Source organism: Miscanthus floridulus, chromosome 19 (genome assembly GCF_019320115.1).
Source record: "Miscanthus floridulus cultivar M001 chromosome 19, ASM1932011v1, whole genome shotgun sequence".
In the NCBI taxonomy this organism is placed as follows: domain Eukaryota; kingdom Viridiplantae; phylum Streptophyta; class Magnoliopsida; order Poales; family Poaceae; genus Miscanthus; species Miscanthus floridulus.
In genome coordinates, this window is record NC_089598.1 from 109,932,792 (window position 1) to 109,947,472 (window position 14,681).

General features: G+C 47.6%; 1 protein-coding gene across 1 annotated transcript; it reads right to left on the reverse strand.

Annotated features, from left to right (window-relative positions):
• Positions 1-2,335: 2,335 nt before the first annotated feature.
• LOC136527781 (protein FMP32, mitochondrial-like) lies at positions 2,336-7,202 on the reverse strand. The gene is made up of 7 exons (XM_066520620.1): positions 6,798-7,202; positions 6,524-6,655; positions 6,377-6,436; positions 3,585-3,661; positions 3,446-3,502; positions 2,657-2,723; positions 2,336-2,572 (listed from the first exon to the last, which is right to left on the reverse strand). Exons 1-7 carry the CDS (start codon positions 6,954-6,956, stop codon positions 2,453-2,455), a joined length of 672 nt encoding a protein of 223 aa, XP_066376717.1. The 5' UTR covers positions 6,957-7,202; the 3' UTR covers positions 2,336-2,452.
• Positions 7,203-14,681: the final 7,479 nt, after the last annotated feature.

Genomic DNA, 14,681 nt, shown 5'->3' on the forward strand with positions numbered 1-14,681 from the left:
CTAAATATATCACTTATACATACTTGTGTTGACCCATTGTAACGTACGGGCGCTCTACTAGGTGAAGTCAATAACATTGTACTGGTTTTCTTTATTTCAAAGAAATTAGTTTGAATTATGTGTTTTAATGTTAATTATTTGTGATGATATGGGATTTTACATATATTCTACTTATTTAGTTGTATGTCATTAGATGTTTGGTATACCCGTAACAACGGACGGACACTCAACTAGTGCATCTACTATATCCGAACGCAAGTCCCTCACTCGGTCGGTCGACCGGGGCCCGCGTGCACGCAGCACGCACGCATCCATGCATCGCTCGCTCGCCTCAAAAGGCGTTGGCATCGGGCATGCATCGGCAGGTGATCGAGGAACGCCCTCCCTCCCGCACGCACACACAGGCCGCGGCGAACCCACGTGCGTGTCGGCAAGTCGATCGATCGACGCGCGGTCGTTCGCTGCCCGCGGGACCAGCGGGGCAGCGGTGGTATGCATGCATGTGGGACTGGGAGTGGGAGAGAGATCGAGGCCGGCCGGCCGGCCGGCCAGGCGGCGCGCGCGGCGTCGGCGTGTTGCATGGGTAAGGGGCGGCGGGCCGCCGCCCGCGGTCCATGCACGCCGCCGTCGCTTTCGTTCCCTCTTCGTCGCTGGAGACGGAGATCGAATGATCGATGATGGACTAGCATATTATTGGATGGATGATGATGATCGGGGTCGGGTCGGGGCAATGCATCATGGCCGGGACTCGATCGGGAGTGTCGTTGGCCCACGTACGTACTCCTCCATCCCTCGCCGGCTCGCTCGCTGCACATTCCTATCCTAGCTAAAGGCATCCATCAGGATATGGGCACCGGCAACGTCTCTACTACCCACAATCCATCCATTGCATGCATAATGCCATGCCATGCCATGATCCGTCGTCTCTAGACTTGACGAGAACCTGCGAGACGTATACATACGGTACGTCGTCGTCAGGCCGGCCGGCTTCATATATCGTACTGTAGGTTTTATTTCCAGCAAGTATTTTTTGTACATACTTACATCAAACTTGCTAAACCGCTGCAAAAGTCAAATTAAAGAACCCAAGAAGCCAAACTTGCTAAACGGCAGAGAGAGCTACAGCCGCAGCTGCTACATCAACTGCAAAAAATGGCTACCGAAGAGGCCCAATGCAAGAGTCAATCGATACACGACGGACCATTTTTGGGGGTTTAGGTAGCCAGTTTGTTGCGTAGACATCGACAGCTGCGCGTATAATATCTACAGTTAGTTTGTTGCATCGACATTGACCGCTGCGTGCATAATCACCATGTTCGCTTGACCATATCAGTTATGTTTATCAGTCATGATACAATATTTTTCTCTCACAATAAACCAGCATCAGCCGGCTTTCGCTTGCGGACAAATAGGGCATGGGTTCAGAAACAAGCAGAGAGCAATAGGGAAGTGTGTGCTGTTTTTTTTTTAATCGATGTGTGTTCTGTTTTATTTAGCTTGAGGCAGGCTGCGATGCTTTTCCGTTTCTGTGCGCGGTCGCTCACCATGAGACTTCTCTGCTCTGCAGCTCATAGTTCCAGAATCATGGAGTAGCTCTGGATGGATATTGGAGTGAACATCCTAGTCTGATATAGGCCATGTTCGGCTTGTTTTTTCAGCTAGAACAGTGTTTTTCTCTCACAACAATTCAGCCAGTTTCAGCAAGCCGAACGGGCCGTAGCGTCTTTCCAGCTTTCGGCTTCGGGAGTGCTGCTGCTTGTACTGCTGTACATTTCACCCCTTGATCTTCGGAAGATACACGTCGCCGTCGACGACTGGAAGAAACTTTCAGAACAAAAATTGCAGCCATGGAGAAAGAAACTACCACAGTTCAGTTCAACTGCAAGATGGAGTGTCGTCGACGTACACTAATAATGGATTATGGATGGCTGGAGTTGGGCCAAAACCAGGCCTTGGATGCTGCTTCATGTCATGTCAGTGCAACTGCAAGATGACCACCACATACGTATACACCTAACTGCTAACAACAGAAACAGCAATCAAATCAAACGTCTGGGATGAACTGATAACGGCCAGGTGGTAGAGCCCAAACTGATGGCTCCAACACAAGACGAGTCTAACACAGTTCAGAGTCCCGCAGTAAAAGTGGCTTCAGCGGGGCAGGAGAAGCCGCATGTTAAGGTACTGATCACAGGTAAAGAATCATTTCGGAAGCATTTCTTCCACGGGCCATCTACTTTACAAGTTTGAGTAACATCTCCCTACTACCAGGTGTTACAACATCCCCCCCCCGCCCCCCCCCACCCCCCCCCCCCCCCCCCCCCCCCCACCCGAGCACGTTTTGTCTCTAAAAACTAGGAACAGAATCAGAACCTATCATCCTCTTCTACCGGGTTTCCACGGACGACGAATATGGGTAAATGAAAGAATGTATTTGCTTGCTGTGCTGCCTTCACATCACGATGCGGAGAACGGCGAGGCCGACGGCTGAGATCGAAACAATGGTACCTATGCAGTACTTGATGACATCATACTTTGCTGCCTCCAACTGGGCCTTCAGTGAGTGAATTTCCTGCATATGGTGGCAAAACATTTCAGTTGGTCTCTGATGTTAAAAGATGATACGGAAAGCAAGCCTTAGTTTACTGCCACTCACCTTGTCAAGCTTTGTGGTAAGTTCAGTAGTTTCCTCATTCTGATTGGCAAGTTCATCACGTATGCGCCTGGAGCAGTGTTTCAATCAAGTTTCATAATCACACACAACACAAGGCAGTTTAACCGCAAAAGGCATGATACTAAAGAAAAGACCTATCACCGTTCAGTGATTCAGAACTATGACATTAGTGCAAAGTGTAACTCATCAGAAGGGACTATAAAGATTCCTTCAAAAGGCTTAAGGGAGACTGGATAAGAGCATCAACATTCTGCCAGTTAGCAGCGACATTCATCTGAAGATGTTCTATAAAGGTAAGTTTTTCCATTACATTAAGACCACGTGCAAGACACCACTAGAGAATATAGCGCACATGTCATGTCATTATGTGTTCATGATCTAAACATTCTGTACACTGCTAACCAACAGATGGTTGCATCTAAGAGAGAACTATGAGCATCTCAACCAAAGGCGCAAGGCCAAACCATCATTACAAACTTTAAAACCTGAACATGAATGCTTTTTCATATGCAAAGTTGAGCAATGATAATTAAAATAAGCTGAGTATATGTTCATTCAGATTCCTGAGAACCATAATCATAGCCAAAGTCAATACTATAACTTCCTTTATAATGAGCGAGTTATTCATTCTTTGTGCTGTTTGTTCGATACACAAATCTGTAGAAAGTATTGATTCTTGTGTTTTAGTGATAAGTGCAGGTGGTAGCCAGATAACGGGAAAAGAACTGAACAGTGCAGAGAGCGTATCTAAATAGAGACAAATGACCTTACCCTCTTTCAAGGTTCAGATCCAACCGCTGCCCAGCAGTGACCTTGTCAATCTCATACCTGATTCACATAATGAACAATTAGACTGAGTATATGTTCATTCAGATTCCTGATATAAACAGTTCTTGAACTTAATACTGACTTCAGTTCACTTCTCATCTTATCAATATCTCCACGAAGTTTCTCTGTCTCCCGCTGTAACAAAGAGAAATGGTTTTCCTACAGAAAGGAAAGGACCTTTGTAAGTGATTGGCCATTGTAATAATCATTATAAATAAGAATAAGTACATGACGAAGTACTCAAGACAACAGTTTTGAATACTGAAACTGTAAAGAGAAAAGCAGCAAGACGAGGACATGTGAACTGAAATCCATGCAAACACATTGCACACAAAAAGCAAGAACTATTTTTAGGTAAGATTTCAATTATCAGATTGAAATCTACAGTTCTGAAGTCTTAGGTTCAGCTAAAACATTGCAGAGCACACAACAACAACAATGCCTTTTGCTCCCAACTCCCATCTAAGTGAGAAAAACCTAGCATCATACATACAAAACAGAGTATTAGATATGCAGCTCCTGGCTCTTAAATCCGAGGCAGAATTTCTGGAGCTCCTCTCTCTGAAAGAGGGTTATGAGTATGTTCTCTCGAAAATGCGTCAGAATGGTCCTCCAAACTAGATAATGGATAGTTCAGTGCAAACATGACAGGTAGCTGAAACAATTGTAATAGTTCCATAAGATTGCAGATGAGCAGAACAAAATGATCCTCCTATACATCTAGGAGATCAAGAACCCCAAAAAACAAGTATCCAGTCTATCTCAACAATAACACATGAAAAGATGAACGGAACATTAGATAACAAGTTGGCAAGTCCAGCCAATGAACACAATCAGTAAGACATCTTGAAGTTCACAGCACGCAATAAAATATTAAAATATCTGCTACTCAATTGGATAGGGAGTAGGGATTAACTTAACCCAACACTAACGTTTCTCAAGACTATTTTCCAAAACATTATTATTAAAAAACGGTAGACTGGATTTGCAATTCCTGTGGCAAAAAATTGAAGATTCTATTGTGTTCCAATTACTAAGCATTTGTTTGTGCTTGACATTGGAACCAATGTTTTTGTAGGCGCTAGGCGGTTTCTAGGCGGTGACCCATCGCCTAGCGCCTAGGCGCGCCTAGGCAGGCCTAGGCGTTTCAAGGCGTTTTTCTAGGCGTTTTGATAAATTTGCATTCAGCATGTATAGCTGAATAAATATATAAATGTAGTTGCTGAAATGCTGAATAAATAGAAGTTCCTACAGCATGGTATCTTGTGAAAAAATAGAAGTTCTAGGGACTAGAATGTAAGAAATCAGTAAAGGAAATCATAGCAAGAAAATTTGCTGAAATTTTTTACAGAGTGGAGGGGCAAGTCGCAAAATCGCTCGGTCTTATCCACATCTCATCTGCAGCCCGAGCAGTCCGTCTTCTTTCCCGTGACCTTCTTCTCCCTTCTTTCCCGTGACCTCTCTCTCTCTCTCTCTCTCTCGTGGAGGCCGGCTGCAGGCAGGCAGGCCGCAGGCTCAGCCTTCGTGCGTTGCCGCAGCTTCGCCTCGCACCCCCACGCCATCACGACCCAAGGCCTGCCTTTCCTTTCTACTCCCTTCCCCTCTCCTTCAAACGGATGCGCATCTGATGGGATTGGGAGGGAGGCCCGGAGGAAGCGGCCCGGCAATGGATCCGGCGGCGCAGCTCCCTCCCTCGGGCGGCGCGGCTCTGGATCTGGTGGCACGGCGCCTATTCTCCGCTTATCCCCCTAGGAGAGGCGTTACCCCTCCGCCCAGCGCTGAAGCGCGCCTAGGCGAGCGCGGAATCGCGCCTTGTTTTTCATTGATTGGAACTATTTGAAAGTACCAATAAATATTTTATTAGATAAGAATATAATGTATGAGAACAGAATTCTCTTCTGCATAGCAAAGACAATCTATGGATTGTATATGACATGGTAGGAAACTCTAAAAACGCAGGCACTAGCTTCTAGAAGTGCCTATGGATATGGAACCAACAAGTCGCAAGCATGAAACTAACTGTTGAAATAAGAAGTGGTGCGATGCATACATAAAAGTGAACTTAAGTAATTCAAACATGCATGTCCGTGTTATAGTACTAATAATAGTTTTGAAAAGGAAGATTATTCTATTCCTCCCCGACTTTACTGCTGGCATACCCAGGGTATAAGGTATAAGACATTTGTCCAAAGGCTCAGATAGGTACAATACATCCATCCATTACTGTGGGTACCACACTAACATTTCACACGGATGTAAGCTGATTTGAGAAAGGGTGCTGTAACCAATACAAGGCAAGCAGTACATCTGGTAAGTCTGAACTAAAGTAACTTGATGATTTGAGAATAACTTCTACAAGGAAAGCTCAGACCACTGATGTTAACTCAAAATAAAAGGTCAAGTGTTAAGACATGCGAGCAAAATGTACCAATCTCACTGACTGTACTTAAGATGATCAAAATGGTCAAGACATAACACCCACAATAATCTGATACCCAAAAAGGCACAGATAAATGGCTGTTTCAAATGGGTGATCTCAACCCATAATCTCCATTGACCATTCGCACACATCTATTCCACAAACTAATAGCCCCATCATGTTAATGAGCAGCAGCTCTAAATCAGCTTGTACAAACATTCATTCAATCATCCCAGTACTGCTCAAATGAACAATCTAAAACAAACCAGAGAGGAAGCAATGCTAAGTGCCTTCACCCCAAAAGGCCTAAAAACACAGAGTAAGAGCTATGCAACCAATTTCAATTTTAAGCCAGCAACAGTTTATGTCGAACATGTACAAGGTCCCAAATTTAGTTCAATGAAAATCCAGCGACAGCTACTTCTCATGGCCAACATTTTAGCTTCGAACAATACCTGCGAGCTCTGCACTTGCGACTTGAACTTGGAGATATTGGCCTCCTGCAGCATCTCACTCTGCAAAAAGCCAAGCAAGACCAGCAAATGAGGAAGAAAATTAACCAACCAAGAAGAAATCCGCCGCGCAATGTCAAAGCGTTTTACCTTCTGCATCTCGGCCTTGGAGACGAAGGATTCGGAGATGCTCTCGAGGCTGTCGTTGAGGACCTCCGTGATCGCCGAGGTGATCGCCTCCGCCTGCTTGGTGGGCACGCCCTGCGACTCCAGCTTCCTGACCTGCGAGCGACACCATCATCCCGGCGAGCAGGCGCACCCGCATCAGCAACTCGCCGGAGCATTCCGCCGAACACCTCTCGGGCATTGGCGGAAGCCGAAACGGAACGGGAGTAAGATAGGAGACCCCGGAGGCTAGGCTTACCAGGGCGAGGGTGTCGACGAGGAAGGCGCGGCGGCCGTTGGTCTTGACGAGCTGCGAGATGGTGCGGGGGCAGGGCGCGGCCGCCGCACACCGCTGCGGCCACTGCTGGTGCCCGTGCAGGAGCAGCGCGCGCCTGCAGGCGACGGCGGCGGCGGCCATCTCCTCCTCCCCCCACGCGACGCGGCGGCGGACCGGGAGGCGGCGGCGGAGGGGTCGGGGGCGCGAGCCGGTGGGGGGCGGTCCGGGGCCGGGCTATATGGTCGGGTGGGTGGACGGAGGGCGATTCGGGCGGCTCGGCTTCGTTCCCGGCGAGATTGGAAGAGGTGGCAGTGGCGCTAATTTGGGAAAGGCGAGGGGGCGACGGTGCCTATATGCGGAGGCGTGTAGGCGAGGGCCGAAGCCTTGGGGAGGAAGAAGACGCGAAGCAAGGATAAAAGAGGAATAAAAGGGAGACGGTTTTCTTTTCTCTCTGGATATAATTTTGGATTTGGACTTGGACTTGGAAAAATAAATTTGGAAAATGGATTCCCCTAATCCCCTTTGCCGCGTTGTGTGTGTGTGTGGGGGGGGGGGGGGGGGGGGGGGGGGACTTTTGCTAGCCATTTTCAAAGTTCATTGAGAATGGCCTTGGTTTTTTCATTCGTAGGCTCTGTTTGGCTGATTGGAAAAATGATAGATGTTGATTTATTATGAGAAAAAAAATATTATTATTTTATTGAAAAGGTACAACGGATAAGTTAAGCGAATGGGGGCATAGTATGGAATGGAACGAGTAGGCAGTAGGTACACGGGATCACGTGCAATTTCTTCAGTTCCAGGCCAAGTAACCGTGTACTTGTAGAATCAATGAATCATGGTCACGGCTATGTAGAGAATTCGGTACCAAGCACTTGCGACATGGATAATCTACTACCTTTTGTTTTTTTTATTTATAAAATATATTTGTAATTTACAACCAGATGCAAAGAAGCAGAAGAAAAGGGAGTTCATGCAAACGAAACATTCAAATATCTGTGGGTTTTGGTCTGGGCCTCGGCTTTGCTCTGGGCGCACACACGAAATGTAACACTACACCAACGGACCAACCCACCCCAAGTCCCAACCGGCCCGCCGCCGCGGCGCTGGAGTCCCCAGCCTGGTCCACGCTGGGAAGCCGACCCGACGCGACCGTTCCAATCTGGCAGTTGCAGGCAATCACAGCCACCGGCCCACACCACCCACCAGACGCGCACGCACGCAAACGCAAACGCAAACGCCGGCAGCTGGATTCGCTGGATAGAGATCGGGTTTGGATCGCGTCGCGGTGGGCGGTGGCATCCAGACGAGCAGGACCAGCCGGGCGCGGGCCACGCGGTTCACGTTTCCGATCCCATTTCCCAGCAAACGAGGCGCGCCTGCTGACCGCCGTCGTCTTGCCTAATGCCTCCGGAGTCCGGACCACAATCCGGGCGCCGGGCGGGACGGAACGCGGAAACGCGGCGCAGCGGGACGCGGCCCATGGGCAAGAGAAAGCGCAGGTTCGCTCGATCGCATCAGTTTCGCTTATCAATCATGATACAGTATTTTTCTTTTACAATAAAATAATATCAGTCAACTTTTAAGCCACAAAAACGATCCAGCGAACAGGGTCACGGCCTCCCCTGTCCCTATCCTGCTGTGGGCTGTGCTGTGGCCAGTGGCCGTGCGTTCGTCGAGCGAGGACATGGGAGGAGGATACACGTGTCCATCCGATTCACGATGGGTATATCGAAAATGAACTATTCGAATTGACATGTGTCCACGTACTGATCGTGAAAATTGGATTTGTACGCGATTTTTTTCACGAGAACTTGCTGGCGCCCAGATGTCTAATCAGAGGCACTAGCGTCGGACGATGTCCAGATTTGCGAGCGAGCGCCTAGCAGCAGGCCCTGCCACCCAGACTTCGCCCGCGCCGCCAGACCACGCTTGGGGACCGCTCGCGCAACCTCTCTCTTCCCACGTACATCCCATGTATAATATCCCTGATCTATTTTTAAAATATTCAGATATAACACTTACAACATACAAAAGAAGATAGATGAAACACTTGAAACATGTCTCTAAAACACTTACAAAAACACCTGAAAAACTATCGCAAATATTATGCAACATCCAGATAAAACACTTGAAACATATATATAAAACATATGCAACATCCAGATAAACACACTTACAACATACGTCTGGAAACAGATAAAACAGTGGGAACAGATGCTTGCAACATACGTGTACAACCATTGCAATATATGCAACATCCTGATCTACTTTTGCAACATTTGTACGAAACACTTGAAACATACATCTGACACAACTGAAACATTTGAAACATAGGCTTGCACATGTCTGAAACGCACTGAAACACTTGAAACACAGCGTTGCCGATTGTCATGGCCTACCTGGTGGAGAACTGCGGTGGAGCAGGCCTCCCCTTCCCGCTGATGGCGCGAGATGGATGGGACCATAGGCGTAGTTGCAGGCACATGCCTCCCAGGCACAGGCACATGCCTCCCTTCCGCGACGGGCGAGGTGGATGGTGACGTTTCTGATCTCGTGCTAGCACGAGCTATCGCTGCACCGATGGAGAAGGCCATGGCGGTCTGGCGCGAGCTGTCGCTGCTTCGATGGAGAAGGTCGAGGCGGGCCGGAGGCGCGATGGAGAGGGAGGAAGGCAGGCAGCCGCTCTCGAGCACGGAGGAGATGCTGGCCGTCGAGCCCTTGGCTGCCGTGGAGAACACCGAGGCGGCACGACGGACCATGGTCCGTTATGACTGCTCGAGCTGCGGTGATTTGTTCCAGAGAATGGAGACAACAGGTTACGGTTAGGGACGAGTGAATGAGAGGCTACGACTATTGGACCATTGGGCTGATGTTGCGGCCCACGAATGGGAGGGTCCGGACGATCGGACGTCCACCATAGCATTTCCGCTTGAAAATTGGATATGTACGTGATTGCTTCTTGCACAATAACCTCCGCTCAACGAAGAACAATATAGGACGAGGGCGGCGTGCTTGCGAAATGCGCATGATGGTCTAACGGGGTGTTTAGGACTGCTTCGCTTTCGTTTTTGTAGTTCTGCTCCAGCTCTGCGTTGCCAAACACCTTCGGCTCCAAGAACTCCCCTCCAAGCAAAATGTGAAGTTAGAGGCTAACTCCACATTTTTTTTATGAAGCACGTCAAGAGGTACTTCAGGATTTAACCTTCTGTGCTTCGTGGAGTTGTGAAAAAATTACACACTTACCGCTCATTAATGCATCCATTCGCTTTCTCCCTCCATCGGCACGCCTCTCGTTCGCATGCCGCATGGCCCGCCGCTTCAAGTCGCTCGACCTGGACATCGCGCCGCCATTGCTCGCTGCTGACCAGTCCATCTCTGTCGCCCTCCTGAGCTGCACACCATGTCTTTGCTCAAGGAATATCTGCAGCCGGCGACGATCGGATGAACTGCATCCATCACCATAGGCTGGAGGCCCATGGCAGCCAGGACGGATCTATTTGTTCCTTTCTTTTTCTTGTTTTGTTCCAAACTCACGTAACTAATTGGTACGAATACACATTACAATCAGCCTACACGCAGGGAACATACAGTGCATATACGTTAAGTGCAATTTTAATCAGGGGTATAATAGACCATTGGCATGAAAACAATATATTTCTGGAGCTAGAGCTAGGCTGAGTGCCAAACAATACCATCTGCTCCACAAACTCTATAGTAGAGCACTCCACAGTAGAGTTAGTAGAATGAAGTTGCAAAAACGGGAACAGAAGCAGTCTCCAACACCCCTTAAGTAAGTAAGATTCATAGGCCGTAGCAGTACGGTATCTTCTAGCTCCAATTCTCTACTTCCAAGTCCCAATTAAAATCCACGAGATCGGTAGCTCGTGGAGTCGTGGTAACAGCTGCCTGGCCTTCCGATACATTTTTCCAATTCTGTATGTACTCACGCCACATTTTTCCAAACCAAAACGTGAATTGGGACGAAAGAGGGTGTCCCGGACGTGTCCGGGGACGATTCCGAGCAGAGGAAATTAACCGGCTGATAGATTCCCAGCTAGAGTTAGAATTCGACTGGGAACCATGCATGCATCCTTGGAGCACTCATATATGTACTCTCCTTTTGCAATAACGAAATATACTATACTATCCCTCAAAAAAAATCTCTCCGCGAGGAGGCGAGGCGCGGCGCGGCGGCGGCAGATCCACCGACGATCGACGAGGAGCTACGGTTTTGATCATGCTCAGCACCACCAAGAGCAACAGCGTGGAGGAGGACGCTGTGGCGGCAGTGGTTGAGGTTGCAGAGGAGACGAGCTCTTCTTCCATGGAGGACGACGACGCGGAGGCGTATGTTGGTGCGGTGGCGCAGGACGCGGAGGCCGTAGCCGATGTGGAGGATTCTAACGGCGTCGGCGACGACGACGACGACGGTCCGACGGTGATGAGTTGGACGGAATACGTGGTGGCCTACAAGAGGCTATCCGAGTCCGAGATCAACTACATCCTGTCTCAGCCACGGAAGCCCTTCGAGTCCACGGGTGTGTACAAGGACATGGTCGCCGACAGCTCCACCACCAAGGAGGAGCTCGAGCGCGAGGCCGCGGGTTGTTGGAGTTGTTCCAAATTCACTCCAGGATATAGGCCGGGCTTCTGACGGAGCGAAGCGGAGGCCCGTCGCCGGAGGCTTGGGCGGGAGCGTAGCGGAGTCTAAAGCCAGCCCATCAGGTCTCGCCCCTGTGCTCAGCGGGTGCGGGGGGGGCGGAGCCCCCCCGCGGTATGGTACGGTATATACACCCTTGCTAGGGTTTCGTGGAGACTTGATTCTCTTGTAAGCCGCCATAAGCGTGTAACCCAAAACTCTTGAGATAGTAAGATTGTTGCTGGCTGGTGCCCGTGATTTTTCCCCTTCACATCGGAGGGGTTTTCCACGTTAAATCGTGTGTCTTCTCTGTGGCTTGATTCTTTACTTCATATTCCTATACGTCGTTCATAACAAGTGGTATCAGAGCTTTGGTTGCTGTTAGGGTTCATGACGACGTCGATGAAGTTCGATCTTCCACTGCTGAACTACGACACGCAGTTCTTGCTATGGCAAGTCAAGATGCAGGGGATTCTGGCGTAGACTCATGACTATGATGAGGCGCTAGATAGTTTTGGAAAGAGGAAGGCCGAGTGGACTCCAGAAGAGATCCGCAAGGATCAGAAGGTGCTCGCCCTAATTCAGTTGCATCTTCATAATGATATTTTGCAGGAGTGTCTGAAAGAGAAAACTGCTGTAGAACTATGGCTGAAACTGGAATCGATCTGTATGTCCAAGGATCTAACCAGTAAGATGCAGATGAAGATGAAGCTGTTCACCCTGAAGATGAAGGAGGAGGATTCAGTGATGAGCCACATCGCTGAATTCAAGAAGATCGTCGCCGACCTAGTGTCGATGGAGGTGAAGTATGATGATGAGGACTTAGGTCTTTTACTGCTATGTTCTTTGCCAAATTCGTATGCAAATTTTCGTGACACCATACTTTTGAGCCGTGATGAACTAACCCTAAAGGAAGTTTATGAGGCTCTCCAGTCTAGGGAGAAGATGAGAGGCATGGTGCAGAATGACGGGACGTCGTCCTCCAAGGGCGATGCTTTGCATGTGAGAGGCAGAACTGAAAATAGATCCTCCAATGATGGCAATGATGGTAGAAAGAACTACGAAAGGAGAGGCCGTTCAAAGTCCAAGCCGCATGGTAATAAAAAGTTCTGTGTTTATTGCAAGCTGACAAATCATAATGTTGATGATTGCAGAAAAGTACAGAATAAGGAGAAGAGGAAAAACAAGTCGGCTGGTAAGGTCTCTGTTGCTGCTGCTGCGTCTGATGATTCTGGAGATTGTCTGGTAGTATTTGCTGGTTGTGTTGTTGGTCATGATGAATGGATTCTCGATTCCGCATGTTCATTTCATATTTGCACTAACAGAAATTGGTTTAGCTCGTATAAGCCTGTGCAGAAAGGGGATGTTGTGCGGATGGGAGATGATAACCCGTGTGACATTGTGGGGATTGGATCAGTTCAGATCAAGACTGATGATGGCATGACACGCACGCTGAAAAACGTCAGGTATATACCAGAGATGTCCAGAAATCTTATCTCATTGAGCACGCTTGATGCAGAAGGTTACAAATGTTCCGGTTCAGATGGCGTTCTGAAGGTATCAAAAGGTTCTCTTGTTTGCTTGAAAGGTAATCTTAATTCTGCAAAGTTATATGTCCTTAGAGGGTGTACTTTACCTGGTTCTGATTCCGCTGTTGCTGCTATTACTAATGATGAACCTAGTAAAACTAACCTTTGGCATATGCGTTTGGGACATATGAGTCACCATGGTATGACAGAATTGATGAAGAGAAACCTGCTGGATGGCTGCACTTCGAGTAAAATAAAGTTTTGTGAGCATTGTATTTTCGGGAAGCATAAAAGGGTATATTTCAATACTTCTGTTCACACCACTAAAGGTACTCTTGATTATGTTCATACTGATTTATGGGGTCCTTCCCGTAAGTCCTCACTTGGTGGTGCTCGTTACATGCTTACAATTATTGATGATTACTCTAGAAGGGTTTGGCCTTATTTTCTGAAATAGAAATATGATACTTTTGCTGCTTTTAAGGACTAGAAAGTAATGATAGAAAGGCAAACTGAAAGGAAGGTAAAATTGCTTCGTACTGATAATGGTGGAGAATTTTGTTCGCATGAATTTAATGATTATTGCAGATCGAAAGGCATTGTTAGGCATCACACCATACCCCATACTCCACAACAGAATGGTGTGGTCGAACGCATGAACAGAACCATCATGTCCAAGGCCCGTTGCATGTTGTCTAATGCCAGGATGAGCAAGCATTTTTGGGCTGAAGCTGCTAATACTACCTGTTACTTGATAAACATGTCGCCTTCTATTCTACTAAATAAAAGAACTCCCATTGAGGTATGGTCTGGTACGCCTGCTGATTATTCACAGTTGAAAGTTTTTGGATGCACTGCTTATGCTTATGTTGATAATGAAAAATTAGAGCCTAGAGCTGTTAAGTGTCTTTTCCTTGGTTATAGTTCGGGAGTCAAAGGCTATAAATTGTGGAATCCTGAAACAGGAAAGACTTTTATGAGCAGGAGTGTTGTTTTCAATGAATCTGTGATGTTTACTGACAGTTTGCCCTCAGATCATGTTCCAGAAAAAGAGCTGCAGCGTATGCGCATGCAGGTGGAGCATGTTGATGATGATACAGGTGTGCAGGTGGAGCCTGTTGATGAGCATGGTGACCATGATAATGATGTTGCTGAGGATGATGCTCATGATGATGTTCAACAAACTCCTCCTATTTTGCAGTTAGAGGAGGATTTACCTATTGCTCAACGCAAGTCAAAAAGGACAATTGCACCTCCTAAGCGTCTTATTGAAGAGTGTAATTTGTCTTAATATGCTTTGAGTTGTGCTGAACAGGTGGAGAATGTTCATGAGCCAGCAACCTATAAAGAAGCTATTCGTTATGGTGATACTGAGAATTGGATTTCTGCTATGCATGAGGAGATGCAGTCTCTTGAGAAGAACAGTACATGGGAGATTGTACCTTTGCCTAAGAATAAGAAGACCATCAGCTGCAAATGGATCTTCAAGAGAAAGGAGGGTTTATCTCCAAGCGAGCCTCCAAAGTATAAGGCAAGGTTAGTTGCTAAAGGCTACAGTCAAATTCCGGGTGTTGACTATAATGATGTGTTCTCTCCAGTGGTAAAACACAGTTCAATTCGTACTTTCCTTAGTATTATTGCTTCACATGATCTTGAGCTTGAGCAGTTAGATGTGAAGACTACGTTTTTGCATGGAGA

Bases quoted from the DNA above. Each gene is read 5' to 3' on its own strand.
- LOC136527781 (XM_066520620.1), bottom strand. From the start codon at position 6,956: ATGGCCGCCGCCGCCGTCGCCTGCAGGCGCGCGCTGCTCCTGCACGGG. The intron at 6,656-6,797 runs GTAAGCCTAGCC...TGTCGCTCGCAG, and splicing joins TCGTCGACACCCTCGCCCTG to GTCAGGAAGCTGGAGTCGCA. The intron at 3,662-6,376 runs GTATTGTTCGAA...TCCTTTCTGTAG, and splicing joins CGCAAGTGCAGAGCTCGCAG to GAAAACCATTTCTCTTTGTT.